A 16,152-nucleotide genomic window follows, 5' to 3' on the forward strand; every position below is an offset into this window, starting at 1 on the left:
GTAGAAGAATAAAAACCTTTGTTTAGTGCACATTTAAGTTAAATCTGAATGGGTGGATGCGTAAGTAGAAAGGGTGGGATAGAATGCTATTCTCAGGGCAGATGAAGGAAGTGCTAGGACAGAACAGGAAGAAACAGAGCAAATAGAGGCATAGAAAAGAGCTAGAAATAATGTCCAAGGAATTTGGGGTGCTGCACAGTACAGTAACTTACGTCTCAATATTTAAGAAATGATTGAATAGGATTTAAAATTTCAAAACACGAAAAGTCAAGGGCAGACTTTGTACTTAGGAATATTTAGGTAATTAATATCATTGGTATCTTATTTTTCCTTACTTAAAGAAAAGAATTCTTATTTCCTTTTAACATGTGATTTTTGCCAAAATGTTCAGTGAGCCTGTTCACATCAAGAAACGGAAACAGGAGAGCATAATAGACAAATACGAGAAAGTACCAAGACGACTACAAACTGAGCCAGAAAAAGAAGTAATTCACCTACTTCCAATCAAAGATAAGTGTGGTATTATTCCACAGACCAGAGAGAAGCCAGGTAAACTAACCATTGAACAATGAAATTTAAATTGCTTTTGATAAAGTTGGGTTATTAACAATTTCTTTTTAATATGCAGTTGTCAATATTAACGCAAATGAAGAGGAAGAGCAAGAAGAAATGGAGTTTGAGGAAGGTAATGGAATCGCTTTTTGTATTTATTTGATTAAAAAACAAATTTTAAGTGCTAACAAGGAAGTATCACAGTGAGTTTTAAAATTTGACATAATCTGGAACATGAATCACTATTTCGGGAGTATTAGTCATTTGAAGGCTTGAAACACAGTTTTCATTGTTTAAAAAGTCTTAATATATAATCTACTCTTGGTCTTCCGTAGCTAGATAGAGATCACTTTTGAGTCTGCATCTGGCTGTTGTTTCCTTTCTGGAATGTCATTTTTGTTTATTTTTTAGCCTGGAGGAGGGACTGCCAAATTAAGTTTAGGAATTATGTAGTTTGTGTATTCCTTTTTGACCTTAAAATGATTGTGGACACTACAAATTTTAAGAATTTCAAATCCTAGTAAAGGAATAATTTTTTGCATGTGCCCATTTCAGAAAATAGAATATTGATTTTTAGCTCTCCAAACTCTGCCCACTTTTGGATCATGATCCATGTCATGTGCCCTAGCTGAGAGTTTGCCCTAAAGCTCTGTCTTGGGCCCTTTTCTCTCTTTTCTCTACGTTCTCCTTATTTGATGACCTCATCACTTCCCATGGGTTTAATTATCATGTCTATGCAGGTGACTCTCGGATCTATATATTCCAGCCCTGCTCTGCTAAGCTGCAGTCCCATAAAATCAGTAGCATATTGGACAATTCAAGCTGTGTGTCCTACAGGCATGTCTATCTCACCATGTCCGAAACAGAACTCGTTATCTTTTTCTGCCCAGTCCTCACTCATTCCGTATATGCAGCCATTTGACAGATCTTGTCATTTCTACCTCTATAGCCTGTCTCGAATCTTATCTCCTTCTCTTTATCTGGCCACTGCCTAGTTCATTCCCTTGCTAACAGTAGCCTGTTAAGTCATCTCTCTACCTCAAGTTTCTTCCCATGCCAATCCATCTTCATACATCTGCCAAAGTAATTTTTTAAGGTGTAAGTTTTTAAGTGTTACCATATTGTTCATTTTTACAATATTGATATTATAAATTGTTCTCTTGGTTCTACTCATTTCATTTGTATTAGTTCCCACAGGTCTTCTGAGATCTCTCTGAAACCATCCCCTTCATCCTCTCTCATAGCATGATAGTATTCCATTACTTTCATAATACCACAATTTGTTCATCCATTTCCCAATTGATGGACACCACCTCTTTAGTTTCCAGTTCTTTGCCACTGCAAAAATTTCCGCTGTAAACATTTTTATACATATGGGTCTTTTTCCTCTTTCTTTGATCTCTTTTGAGAGTAGGCTGCCTCGGACTGTTTCTAGCTGTGTGACTGGGTCATGCATCTAACCTCTCTCAGTCTCCTTTTCTTCATCTGTGAAATGGGAATAATAGCACTTTCCATATAGTGTTATTGTGAAGCTCAAATGAGATTTGTAAAATTCCTTCCAAACCTTAAGTGTGGCATAAGTGCTAGCTATTGTTATTGCAGGTATACATGGGCTTTTACAGCCCTTTGCCATCTGGCTTCCTCCTCATCTTCCAGCCTGGTTAGATGTTATTTTCGTACATGCTATAGTCCAGACAAAGTAGCTTTCTGTTCCTTACAGAGAGAAGGGCAGCTAGGTGGCGCCATAGTGCACAGAGCACTGAGCCAGGAGTGGGGAAGATTCCTCTTCCTGAGTTCAAATTTGGCCTCAGACACTTACTGTGTGATCCTGGGCAAGTCACTGCACCCTGTTTGCTTTAGTTTCCTCCTCTGTAAAATGAACTGAAGAAGGAAACGGCAAACCACTTCAGTATCTCTGCCAAGTTGGGTCATGAAGAGTCAGACACGAGTGAAACAACTAAACAGAGCAATGCCATGACGTGTCCACATGCCTTTGTACTAGCGATCCCCCGTGTCTGGAATGGACTTCCTTTGCACCTTCTTGCTTCTTATAGTCCCTAGTTTCTTTTGGGGCTCCACACAGGCACCATCCCCTTCATGAAGTTTTTCCTGATTTACCGTGTCCCCAGCTGCTGATGGCTCCCCCTCTGCAGTGCTCTTGTATCTATTTTTGTGTACGACACATATGTACATGTTTTCTCCCCTTTGCAGAGAGGCTGTAAAGTGCTTTAAGCCAGGGTGTTGCAGGTTTTTTTTTTTTCTTTATATGCCTAACTCTTAGCCCAGAGCCTGGCGTGTATTATGCACTGGTGAGCTGGTGAAGGTTTAACAGCCGAATCTAGGAAAAAAAATCCCAAAATTTATATATGTGTATGTAACTTTATTTTAAATCTTAATATAAAGGATGTGTAGCATACAATTTACAAATAATAATATGCAATATTTTTTATAATAAATTCTTTATAACCATTTCTCACCAAATACTGTCATTTATTTTATTATTGTTATCTTTGGAGGAATTTGGGGTTAAGTGACTTGCCCAGTATCACACAGCTAGTGTGTGTCTGAGGCTAGATTTGACCTCAGTTCCTCTTGACTTCAGGTCCAATGCTCTATCTGCTACACCACTTAACTACCCCTTGTTGATTTATTTTTGCTGAATTCTTGTATATGTAGCTAATCTGTATGGTTACATTTCAGACATTATTTGATAAAGAGTTTCATCCCCTTCTGCTCTTTCCCAATAATTTTTTTGTCATTACATATACATAGGTGATTTATTGTTAAACTGTTTCTCACTCATATAAATTATATTCATTAAATTCAGACCTCTTTCAGCTTTAACATTATTGCAGTAGTGCTGACTATCTTTTTAGCTTTTTGTATAGTTGCAGGGATTGAAACATTTTTGATTCTACATTATCTACAAAATTCTGAAAAACATTCAAATCAATTTTATGTTTTGAATTTCTACTTATATGCTACATTTTTCAAAATCAGTTATTCATGGGGAAGTTAGTTCTTCACAAGTCCAAGTAGATAGTTCTGATAAATCAGTATAATTAAAAATACTTAAATTATTATTTCTGTTTGGTAAAGCATGTAAGTTCATGTATTGAATTCTATTTTCTAGTAACCTTTTTTGGAAGAGCATTACATTTTTAATTTTTATTAACTGGAATTTCTTCATAGTTATCTGACTTAAATCTTCAACTTGAGATTCATACTTTCTAGTACCAATCTATTTTTTTAATTAATTTATTTTAATTTTCAGCATTCACTTCCACAAGATTTTGAGTTTTAAATTTCTCCCCCTCCCATTTCTCCACCCCTCATCTTTATTTTCCAAAGCTCTTATCGTGCATTTGATTTTTCAACTTTCTGAATATTTTTTCACCCTGACTGCACTGTAGTTTAAAATAATGAAGATTCTTCAGGAATGTCAGTCATTAAAGCAGAGTCTTGTAAGAAATTGATGTTTGTTATTCTTTGGCAAACCAGGATAAGAAGAACGAGGAAAATGCATTTGTGATTCAGGCTATGTGTGTCATACAGCAGTAGCAGTTCATAAGTTGTATGCTACCTCTCTCAGACTGAGTATTTGACCAGTTTTAATAATTTCAAATTCTTTACAGTTTCTGTCTTGGCCTAGTTTTCACTAGATTTGTGATAAATAGCATATATTTTATCGAAAAATATTTTAAAATGATTCACTTGTTTCATTTCAGGTATTGAGTTATCAAGTGATAATTGCACACAATGATTTGTCAAATGATGATTTTAGGAAATATTTCTAGCAAGTTCATACTTATTTCAACCTTTTTTTCCCCAGCATTCAGTTAGCACCATCAGAGCAAAATGCAATTAAATTTGCTTTCAAATATTCATTGTTGTAGCTACATTCATTTAAAATAGATGGTATAATGCATTGAAAATACACTCTGCTGTGATTGACACCAATTATTTTAAAACAACAAATGCCGTTTCTGGTGCAGCTGCTGATTGAACTGTGTGAATTTAACAGTAGCTTGTATGTGTTGTGAGCTTGTTCTAGCACACCATTAGTAGTAGTAGGTGCCTGATAGATGCTGGTTGATTGAACTCAAACTGATTTTATTTTGTAAAAATTGGGCTCCAACCATGTAGGAACTTTTGAATATTTATTTTGGAACCAGTTGAAATTTTTAAAGGATCGGACCTTACAATAATTAGTGTGCTGGTAGAGTGATTAAAATGCTTAAGAGAACAGACTCATTTGTTTTCAAATGTCCTGAAAGTTATTTGGAAGCATACCTTTACATATGAACAGATGAGAGGATAATTACAAATTATGTTTTCCTCTTCATTCTCTTAGAAGAGAGAGTTTTGTTAGGCAGTAGTGTCTTAGCCTAGCTTATGGTACCATGTACACTTAAGTATTAACGCTGTACTTCTTTAGTATTATTCTGTAATTCTTTGTCACTGGATTAAGCCAGCTTCCCTCTAATGAATATTATTTTGTTTCAGTAGTTACTGAGGATCCCCTGCCGAAGCTAACCACAGAAGAATACGTAATTGAGAGGCGGAGGAAACTGCAGGACAGAAAAATACACATTGCTGCCTTGGCATCTGCCATTTTGTCTGATCCGGAATCTAATGTAGGCAGTGTTAAACCCTTTGAGACTGCTTCTTAAAGAGCTGCTGCAAACTCTGAATATTTTCAGTCTGTCTTGTCCTATAAATTAAATGCAAAATCATATTCATTTGCCCTCAGTAAGGATGAAGTGTGGTGCAACAGAAAGAGCTCTGGACACAGGTGTCAAGAAACCAGAGTTTGGCTCTCAGCTCTGCCAGCCTGGGTGGCCTTGGGCATATAGTAAAGGCTTAATAGATGCTTACTGATCATTTAAAGGCCGATTTTTTGTTGTTGTTGTTGTTCTTTGATTCTCTGATTGGATATACTGGATAGTTGATGGACACATGATTTTAATATGCTATGCAGGAGAGCCAAGGTTGAACAATACAGGATTATGTCATATTTTAAGATAACCTAACATATAGACCCCCTCAAACTTCTAAAGCAGATAAATTAACAAAAATATCATAGCTGAATAGTTCTACACTACTATACTTTTGTTTACAAAGCACTTTTCTTCATAATAAGCCTGTGAAGTAGGTTGTGTAAATATTATCGCTGCCATTTAGGAACATGAACCTCAAATTATGGGGCTTTACCCATCATTACACAGATAAAAAGTGGGGCACCACCACTTGAAGCTTCTAGTTTCCAGGAAGTGTTCTACTAAACCTTGTGTTTTTCATAATACAGAATTGTTTGCTTTTCAGTGTTTCTTTTAATAGCAAGCCTTAGAATACTTTACTTTTGAGGTATGATGCAGTTTAAAAAAGGGTAATTTACAAAGAACCTTTCAGGATCACATCTGTCACCTAAGTGGTGCTTTCCTGTAAGTCTTTGGCATGTAGGCTTTCAAGCTTCCCTTGTCAGTAGACTTCTTTTTGTAGCATTGTGAAGAAATTCCATGTTAGTGCTTAGTTTTGGGCTTTGTCTCCTAGTACTTCCTGCTTTACTTTGTTGTGGTCTATTTTTTCATTCCACAAGTTATTTCTTTAACAGATTAAGAAGTTGAAAGAATTGCGTGCCATGCTCATGGAACAGGATCCTGATGTAGCTGTCATTGTACGGAAATTGGTGATGGTTTCCCTTATGGAGTTATTTAAAGACATTACTCCTTCCTACAAAATTCGACCTCTAACAGAAACAGAAAAGGCATCCAAGGTATTGTTGCAAGCTTTCCAAACTAATCTGTCTTCTGTGTGGCTTAGAAAGAATCTGTGGTGAGTAAAATTGCAACAAAGGCAGGCTAAGACAGAGTTTTTTCCAGGGCAAGATAACAATTTATTAACAGCGATGCATAAACTGTTAGTAAAGTGGGTCATACTGGCTGTCCCAGTCCAAAAGCCAGGGACCCTGAAGGTATGAGAAAACCCCTCTTTATTGAGATGCAGGAAAGGAGGAATTCTGGGTAGGTGGGAATGTCACAATTGGCTAAAGCTAGGAAGATGGGTTGGCCTTCAGATGTGGATGATCACACCATTCTGGCAATTAAGGAAAGTTGATTGCTATGTAGGACCCAGCTGCCTTTAGCCATATTTGCTAGAAAAACAAAACCACCCCAGTCAGGATCCCCCCAGTTTGGTTTCCCCTTGGAAACCTGATCACCCCTAACGTGAACAAAGTAGAAGACAAGAGAGTCATCTCTGAAGAGGAGCCCAGCCCAAGCTTCAGGAGCTTTGTGGGTTTTTCTAAAGCTCATAGCCCAGTTTCCCTTTTGTGATATTTTCATTTACATTTTTGTGGTCTTTGTGTGTATTATTATCTTGGTTCTATTATTTATTTAACTGTGTACCACTTCATACAAATTTTCCTGTTTCTCTGAATTCCTTGTATTCATCCTTTTTTACTGCACAGCAGTATTCTGTTACATTCACATACCATAATTTTTTTTTTTCAAATCTTTCCCTAATTTGATAAACATCCAGTTGACTTATGGTTCTAGTATACCCTAAAGAAGATTGCTGTGTCTTTCTTGGCATATATGCTGAATAATGAAATCACTGAATGTGTAAGATGTAGACAGTTCAATCAGTTTTCTTGCACAATTACAGACTGAAATCTAGAACAGCTGGACCATTTCACAGTTCTGTTATCTGTAAATTGTTGTCCCTGGATTCTTCATAGCCCTTTCATTGTCTATTGTTGTCATCTTCTGTCATCTTTGCCAGTTTGTGAGAAGGAAACCTCTAAATTGTCTAAAGTTTTATTTCTTTCACTATTAGTGATTTGAAGAATGTTTTAATGTAATCATTTATAGTTAGCAATTCTTTTGAAAATTGCTTAAATCCTTTTATTGCTTATCTTTTGGGATGGATCTCTTCTACATTTTAGGTGCCATTTACTATTCATAATTTGTTTAAATATTTTTCCCTTACTGTTCTTTTTCTTTTAATTACATTGCTTTTTTGCTGGGCAAAAAGTGTATTTTAATGTAAAGTAATCAAGTATATTTCTCTTGTCCCCAACAATTCTTTCCATTTATTGAATTAAAAAAAGTTTGCCATCCCTCATAACTGATAAATTCATTTTCTTTCATCTTTTCTAGCAGGCTTTGTTTTTTTGTTTTTTGCTTTGGTCGGTCTCTGATCTAGCTGGAATTTACTGGATTATTTGGTATAAGATCTGGGTCCATATACCTTCTTGCCAATTACCAACTGCTTTTCCTAAATACAGTTTTTCCCAGTTTTTATTTACTAAAGCCCCCATTGCAGTCTTTCATTTTACTATATTAATCCAACCCATCCATGAACATTGAATGTCCTTCAACTTGTTTAGGTACTTTAGTCTGGTCTTAGATCTATAGTCCTTATACAGGGTTTCTGTGGTTAATTTCCAATGTATTTCTTTTAAGTGGGGTTTATTGTTTTTTTTTTTTATCCTTATTACTAGTACATAAAAATGAACATGATGTTTTGGGGTTAATATTGTATCCTGTGACATAATAGTTCCAGTAAGTTTTTGGTCAAAGTAGCAAGATTTCTTTTTACCATGTGTATGTTATCTAAAAAAAAAATTTAACATTTTTTGTTTCTAAAGCCAGTTTTTCAAATATATTTTTCCTTTCTTATTATAGTAGCTTACTCTTGAGAATAAGAACAAATGTCATGAATATATTCATATCCAAACTTATAGCCATTTAAGAGATTGAGGGCATCCTGGAGGTTGAAATTGAGAGGACAGTTGGTAAAAGGGAAAACTTATTATGCCCTTCATTTTGTACTGGTCCCATATTCTGGAACTTTTGGATGTTTCTGTAAAAGAATTTTAAAGTTCAATAATACAGGTTAGATTTGGCATTATCAACATAAAGGGGTTTTAAACCAAGTATATATTAAAAAGCATTTATGATTCTTAAAATTTGTGAATAATGGAATGTTACTGTCTGTGCTGGGGGTTGCCATGTTTGCCAGCTGTTCAAATCATATGTGATGATCTCCGGATGTGTACCAGCTGTAAAAGACAGTCTTTATTTTAATGCAGTATAAAGGGAAGGCTCTGAACCAAAAGATGTGATTTTGGTTCTGGCTCTATCACTTACTAGCTGAATAAAGCTGCCATTTTTTAGGATGCTAATAATACATGCATTTCTTATTTCCATAATATCATGAAGAAAGCGCTCCACAAGTGTATAGAAGTACCATACAATGTAAAATAATGCTTCTTAATTTGTAAAAGTAATTATGTATTTTTACAAAACCCTTAATTCTGACATTTGTGTTTTAGTTGTGGTATTTGCAGACTGCAATACTTTGGCTTTGAAAAGGGAAATTTTGTCTTCTTACAGGTCCGAAAAGAAACCCAGAAACTTAGAGAATTTGAAGAAGGCCTAGTAAGCCAATACAAATTTTATTTGGAAAATCTAGAACAAATAATTAAAGGTAAAATGGTTTATCTGTTTTTTGTTGGAATTTTCTTAGTTATTTTGTTTCAGGAGGAAAGAAGAATGTCTTTAACCATAAATGTTTATAATAAATTCTTGAGAATTTCACTACAAGTTGGTGACTGGGAATGATGAAGGTTTTTGCCAAACTCCTTTTTCTTTTGTTTCTACTTCTCTGCTCTTAAGGAGAGACTTTGGGCATTGATAGGGAAGGGAACCAGACGTAACCTTCTTTGTCTATTACTTTAACCTAGTACATTGGGACTACACCGGATTCTTCTCCTGGCTGGCAAGCCTTGGTTATTTGGGAGTAGGGATCGTGAGTCTTGTTGACCTGCACTATGAAATAGCTTCTTGTGCCGTAAGGCTTCAGAGGAAAAGGGGCAGACTAGTCTTGGAGCACATGGTGCATATAAAATATTAGTTCTCATTGAGGCAATGTGGAGTGGTGGACCTGCAGTCAGGAAGACCTGAGTGCAAATGTGACCTCAGCTACTTATTAGCAGTGTGTCCCTAGGCAAGTTGCTTAACCTCTGTCTGCCTTAGTTTCCTCATCTGTAGAACAGCTCCTATGTTTTAGGGTTGTTGTGAAGATCAAATGAGGTGGTGATTATCAAGTACTTAGCACAGTACCTGGCACATAGTAAGTGCTATAGGAATGTTAGCTATTGTTGTTATTTTCCCACTTTAGATGCTCAATAGCTGTGTGACCCTGACCAAGTCACTTAATCATCTCTTTGTACCTTAGTTTCCTCATTTGTAAAATGAGAGGGTTGAATACGATGACCTCTCAGGACCCTTCTAGCTCTAAATTTATGATATCTCTGATGTCCTGAATGTCATTGACTTTTTTGCTTGCTAACTTGATTCCTCTTCCTAAGGCTCTCCTAAAATAGAGCTTGGCAGAGTAGAGCTTGAGAACTTACTTTGTGAGTACCTGGTTTTTACTGTTGGATTTTACTGCTAGGTGACAGTAGAGTGATGGCAGTTAGCTTTTACATTTTGAGCATAGTGTATTAAGGGGCTAGTTCTGCTATAAATGTTTTTCTTCAGGTCAAATATATTGCTCGAGATACTTTTTAAAAAGCTCTTTTTTTTCAGTTTAACAAATCATTTAAGTTTTGTGTTTCTTGTTTATAAATGATTGAATCATGCTAGTAATTTGCTAACAGGCCTGCCTCTGCAGAAGTCTTTATGGGTAGATGACTCACAAGGGAAGTCTCTATCTTTCGGAGCAGTGGTGTCAGACTCATGTAGAAACGGCCTTGTATTTATTCAGAAAAAACACAAATTAACATTATATTGTATTTTTATTTATTTTGTTAAACATTTCCCAATTATATTTTAATCTAGTTCAGACTGTACCCAGGAGTTTTGTGGACACTTCATTTGACACTTGTGCTTTAGAGGATTACATTCTAGCTGAGGGTACAGAATATACACGTGAAACAATTTGAAAACAAAATATGAATTAAAAAAAACAATAGAGTATAAACTGTGTTAATGGTAATGTTAGCTGAAGAGGACTCCAAGTTTAATTGAAAAAGATTTCTGTTGGAAATGAGGAATAGAAAAGACTTGGTGGAGATGGAAGACAAAATCTGATACATAGATATAGATAGACTTGGAGATGTCTTACCTAACAAGATTTGAGAGTTAGTGGACAGATAGGTTTGGCTGGGGGGAAGGGTATGTGGAGAGAATAATGAGAGATCAGGGTGAAGAGGTATTAGGGGAGTTTCTTTGAAAGCTAGTTGACAAATTTCTGTTTAACAAAGGTAGTTAAGCTTCAGCCACTGAAGGCTTGTGTCAGGAAGTAATGTGGATGTACTAATGATGAGAGAGACTTGTAAATCACCAACTACTATTTTTCTTGGTACCTAAATTATTGCAGTAGCCTAGCTAGTTCTGCTTCCAGCTCTCTTAAATGTGGTTCATCTTACACAGAGCCACCAGAAGACTGATAGATTGTAGAGAATGGGAGAGGTGCAAGGAGACAAGCAGTATGAGTTTTATATCCTTGTGTAGGAGACAGTGAAAGGTGAGTGGGATGACAGGATTGTCATCTGGAGTCACACCTGTATTAAGTGCTTATGATTCTCTTGGTGTCAGTGTGGCAGGGATTTTCTAGTGGGAGAACACAGGACTTGGCCCTGTCCTTGGCATTATCCAACACTAATTCATCATAGGATCATAGATTTAGAGCCAGGAGAGACGTTGGGGATCATCAATCTAATCCCCTCATTCTGAATTTGAGGACTCTCAGAGGGATGGTGGGACTTGTCCAAGGTCAGACAAGGTCGTAAGTGGCAGAGCTGAGATTTGAATCCTGGTGTTCTGACTGCCAATGCTCTGTGTCCACTGTACTGTTTTGCCTCATAGTGACTTGGAGAAGAGTCTGGAAGACGTGATTAAGAAATTTGCAGCCAATGGCAGAAGCCAGTAGGTTTTGGTTCGCTAGCTTGGTATACATCAGCAATGTGATGTGGTTGCTAGAAAAGCCTGAATAGGCTTATCTAAGAGGTGGGAATTGAGAGGGAGAACTCATGGAATCCCAGGATGTGCTGACAGAGATGGGCAGCTCAGCTCAGGAGAGTGAAGAAAGAGCCTAGGAAGGCCCCTTAACTGGGGAGAAGGGCAATCTTAAGGCTTTTAGGCAGGCCTCAGGAGACATTGATAAGGAGAGCAGTGTTAGAATGAGGACAAAGCCGGATAGGAAAAGATAGAGCTTCTTCAGTGATGTTCTTGCTCAGGCTGTGACTGGGGTAAAAGTTGATTAAGGATGGGACAAGGTTCTTCCTGAGTTAAGATTCTGAGTAACCTCTGGGGAGGGTGAGACCTAAGTCTTAACTGATTTTATGTCTCATCTAGTGTTGAAGATAGTGCTCTGCAAAAAGTAGGTGCTTACTAAGGTTCTGTTGGAAGAATAAATAGGGGAGCCCCTGAAAGGGACTACTTAAGTGGATGTGAGCATTGAATTAGATTGAACTCCAGCCTCATTGGCTAACATGAGATTGCCTATGTGTAAGCCACCCTGATTTATTGAGTTCCCTGAGATTTTCTTATGCTGCTAGTTTGGTAGCTGAGCTAACTCTGAGTGTGCTGCATTGTATTTGATATAGTGGACTGCCAGAGAAGAGAAAGCCAAGAGATACTGAGAGTGAAGGGGGATGGATTTTGGGGAGGAAATTTGCATGCCTCATCCCCCATTTTCTTTTGATTCCCTCAGTAGTCAGAGACCTGAGACAAGCTGGAAGGCAGGACCTTGGGTGGAAGTGTTCTATCTGAATGTGATGTTTTAAATGGAAAAGTAACTAGGAGTACTTTATTCCCGTTGTCTTTTAAAATAATTGACATTTATGTATCAGTTTAATCTAAGGTTTCTAAGGATTTGGCGTTCTTATTTAATTTGATAGTGTAGGTAGAAGACTAAGATGCTAGTTATTTCCATTTATTAAAATTTATCTCTTAGAAAAGAGGAAATATATCTTTCTCCTGGAGAGGTGGATTGTTGTATATATTGTGCAAAGTTGTATATATTGTAGCTTTATCAGTTAGGCTTTATCCATATTTTTTTCTCTGTTATGTGGGAGTGGAATGTGAAATGTGTATGTATATTGGGAAGTGATTATAATGGAGGAAAAGGGCAGACATAAAAAATTACTAATTAAGGAAAAAACAAGTACTGTTAAGAAAAAAATAAAATTTGCCTCTTAGAATTGGAATAAAAGCTAAGGATATTCACATGAGAAATATGGTGGAACATATATAAGATTGAATGACATTTTAGAATATTTAAACGTTCCCATATGTATGCTGAAAGAAGAATTTGAAGGGGTGCTAAATAATCTAATTTGTCACATGGTGTATTTGAATAAAAGTTATGATTTAGAGCTCTTGTAATAATAGCTTTGTGGGGTAGCATTTTGACTCATCTGAGTTTTGACTAACAGGTAAATTCAGTAACCAGAGTTATCTTTTGATTAGACTGGAAGCAAAGAAAACTGAAGAAAAGTAATGTTGTCTCCTTAAAGGCATATAAAGGTCTGGCAGAGGTTGCTGTGAAGAGCTTGTGTGAGCTGTTGGTAGCACTCCCTCATTTTAACTTCCACAATAATATCATTGTGTTGATTGTCCCTCTTATGAATGACAAGTCAAAACTGGTATGTATTTCTAAATGTTCATTTTGTTAGAAAATGTTTAAAAACAAAATTATTCTACAGTTACCAAGATTAATATTATCTTATCTCTATTCCTATGAATAATAATGTTTCTTTCCAGGTTAGATTAAAAAAAAGTTGCAAAACTATCAAGAAAATTTCAAATATTATTTCTTTATAAAACTTTTTTTGCATGTGGTTTGGTTTTTCCTTTTATTTTAAATTTTTTTTATTGTGTGGTTTTTTTTTTTTGCGAAGCATTTGGGGTTAATGGGGTTAAGTGACTTGCCCCAGAGTCACATAGCTAGTGTTTTGTGTCTGAGGCTGGATTTGAACTCAGGTCCTCCTGACTCCAAGGCCGGTGCTCTGTCTACTGTACCACCTAACTGCCCCATTATTCTGATCTTAACGAACACTAAAATGAGTACTTCCAAATGTATAGTAAAACAGAGGATTATACATGAAACTGTGAACCTTTATTATATACAGTTTGAATTTTTAAAATTATAACATCTGTAAGTCCATATAATAAATTCAACATAAAGCTTTCAAATATGTCTTACTTCCCTGTGAATCTTTCTGTCCTTCTCTTCCATGAATTAAAAACAATGCTTCACTGACCCTTTTTTCATTTTATTTTGTGGGGAGTGTTAGCCTTATCTCCATCCCTTTCAATGCCTCTCCCAGTGAGGGAGGGGGAAACTTTTAAAATAAATAATCTGTGGTCAAGCTCAATAATGCTATTTTGGCCACATCCAAAAATGTGTGTTTCATTCTATTATCTGAGTCTATCATTTCTGTCAGGTGATTGACATGCTCATTAGTCCTCTGGAATTGTGATTGACTGTAGCTTTTGATCAATATTCTTAAGTTCTTCACAACAACAAAATTGTCTTTACATTGATGTTATTATTTTATGAATTGATTCCTTGATTCTTTTCACTTCACTTTATATCAGTTCATATGAGTTCTCCCCATGTTTTCTGAAAGCTTTCTCTTTTGTTGTTTCTTATATCTCAATAGTATTGCATTGCTTTCATATACCATAAATTTAGCCATTCCCCAATAGTTAACCCTTTTAGCTTGTAGTCTTTTGTTATAAAAAAAAAAAGCTACTATAGGTATTTTGGTACACACGAGTTCCTTTTTTCTTCTTTTGCTCTCTTTGAATTATAGGTTTAGTAGTAGTACTGAATCGAAGGTCACAGTTTAGTGGCACTTTGGATATAGTTCCATTGCTTTCCAGAATAGCTAGACTATATCACAGTTTTTACATTTTTAAAATTTGTGATTTAGAGCATTTTTTCCCATGGTTGTTGATAGCTTGAATTTCTTCCTTTGAAAACTGCCTGTCTATATCCATTTACTGTTTATCTTCTGGGGAATGGCACTTGTTCTTATAAATTAAAATTAGTTCTTGTCTATCTTGGATACAAGACCTTTAGCAGAGAAATTTTCTGCAAAGATTTTTTTCCAAGTTAACGGATTCTCTTCAAATTTAATTGCATGTAATTTGATCTACCGTACTTTGTGTTTCAGATTTCTGAAATGTGTTGTGAAGCAGTGCAGAAGCTCTTTAAACAAGATAAATTGGGCCATGCCTCTCTTGGTGTCGTTAAAGTGATATCTGGTTTTGTGAAGAGCCAAAATTATGTTGTTAGGTCAGAGGTAAAGATTTATTTTCTATCTTACTCTGATTCATGATCTGGATGCAAAAGCGTATTTTACCATTGCAATAGCCCTCCCACCCTTTTTTTTCCTGACAAATTGCATGCCATTGCAGTTGTACTTAAAGTTTTTGGAGGTGAGTTTTCTGGATTTGTCATTTCTTAGTTACCTCTTGGCTGCCTACGGCACTGAGAAGAAGCTAAGTGACCAGGTGGATGGGATGATGGGACTCGAATACATATCTTCCTGACACCAAGACCGGCCTTCTCTTTACTACACCGTACTGCTTTTTATAAATTTAGTGAGACAGAACTCTGAGTCTTTACTCTGGATAGAAGTTGTGAGGTTTTGGTTTTTTTTTTAAACTAGGCATGAACATAAATTTAGACCTTTTTAATAAGGGGATTCTAGTAGTGGTAAACAGTCAGGAGAAGGCATTGTAAACACAGTCATAAGAGCACTGAGTTTAGAGAGGAGGTAGGTATGAATCCAGCTCTTCCTGTGTGTCATTGCAGCCCCTGTCTGAGCTTCAGTTTTCTTATCTCTTGAATGTGAAGGGGTTGGGCCAGATGACCTTGAAGGCGCTTTCTGGCTCTAAATCCTATAATCTGATACTTCTTGGGTTTAACATTATTATCACTTATGGTTTTTTCCTGAGAACATTTAAGATAATTTATAGATAATGGATCTCTGACTTGCTGATAAGTGACATTTATATAACACTTTAAAGTTTGCAGAGTTCTTTGTATCTGTTGTTTCACTTGAAGCTCATAGTGAGTTCAAGGATAGGGTTTATGCTTTTAGATCTTCTGTTTGAGAAGTCTAATTAGATATTCCTTTAATCAGAAATATTCTTTATATATTTAGAAGTTTGTATTTTGGAATAGCTACTGAGGTTCATGACTATTTGTTCCTGGCATTATTGCCTTTTTGCTTTGTATGGTTTTCCGGAAGAGAGAGTAGAGCTTTAAACCATTGGGGTTTTTTGATTTTGGACTCCAAATTATTTTTGCAGTACTTAGACATGAAATATCAGTGTAGTTCTTATTTCTGGTGACTCATTAATAAAACAAATATTACCCTTAACTTGACAATGCTGGCCTAAGTTTTCTAAGAAGATTTTTATTGAGAACATGTAAGAATAAAAGTGAGGTGGGGGAGTGTTGATAAAGCAGTGTTTGGTGTCTTGTAAATAGTTTTTTTAAAAAAATCTAAGCCCCCCCTCAAATAACTTTTTCCAGTCTGCTACCATTCAAATCATCTAATCACTTCTCGTT

General features: G+C 36.0%; 1 protein-coding gene across 2 annotated transcripts in view; it reads left to right on the forward strand.

Moving 5' to 3' along the window:
- LOC114034151 (nucleolar complex protein 3 homolog) overlaps positions 1-16,152 on the forward strand; it is a 42,226-nt gene that overhangs the window by 5,085 nt on the left and 20,989 nt on the right. Inside the window, exons 4-10 of one of the 2 annotated variants that reach the window (XM_027849756.1) lie at positions 392-549; positions 629-685; positions 5,059-5,189; positions 6,167-6,328; positions 8,952-9,045; positions 13,035-13,210; positions 14,747-14,875. In XM_027849756.1, coding sequence (XP_027705557.1) covers positions 392-549; positions 629-685; positions 5,059-5,189; positions 6,167-6,328; positions 8,952-9,045; positions 13,035-13,210; positions 14,747-14,875 — 907 coding nt within the window. The remainder of the gene's footprint in view (positions 1-391; positions 550-628; positions 686-5,058; positions 5,190-6,166; positions 6,329-8,951; positions 9,046-13,034; positions 13,211-14,746; positions 14,876-16,152) is intronic. The other variant, XM_027849757.1, reaches the window with a different exon arrangement.

This window comes from Vombatus ursinus, unplaced genomic scaffold, assembly GCF_900497805.2.
Source record: "Vombatus ursinus unplaced genomic scaffold, bare-nosed wombat genome assembly UNPS02008267.1, whole genome shotgun sequence".
Taxonomy (NCBI): domain Eukaryota; kingdom Metazoa; phylum Chordata; class Mammalia; order Diprotodontia; family Vombatidae; genus Vombatus; species Vombatus ursinus.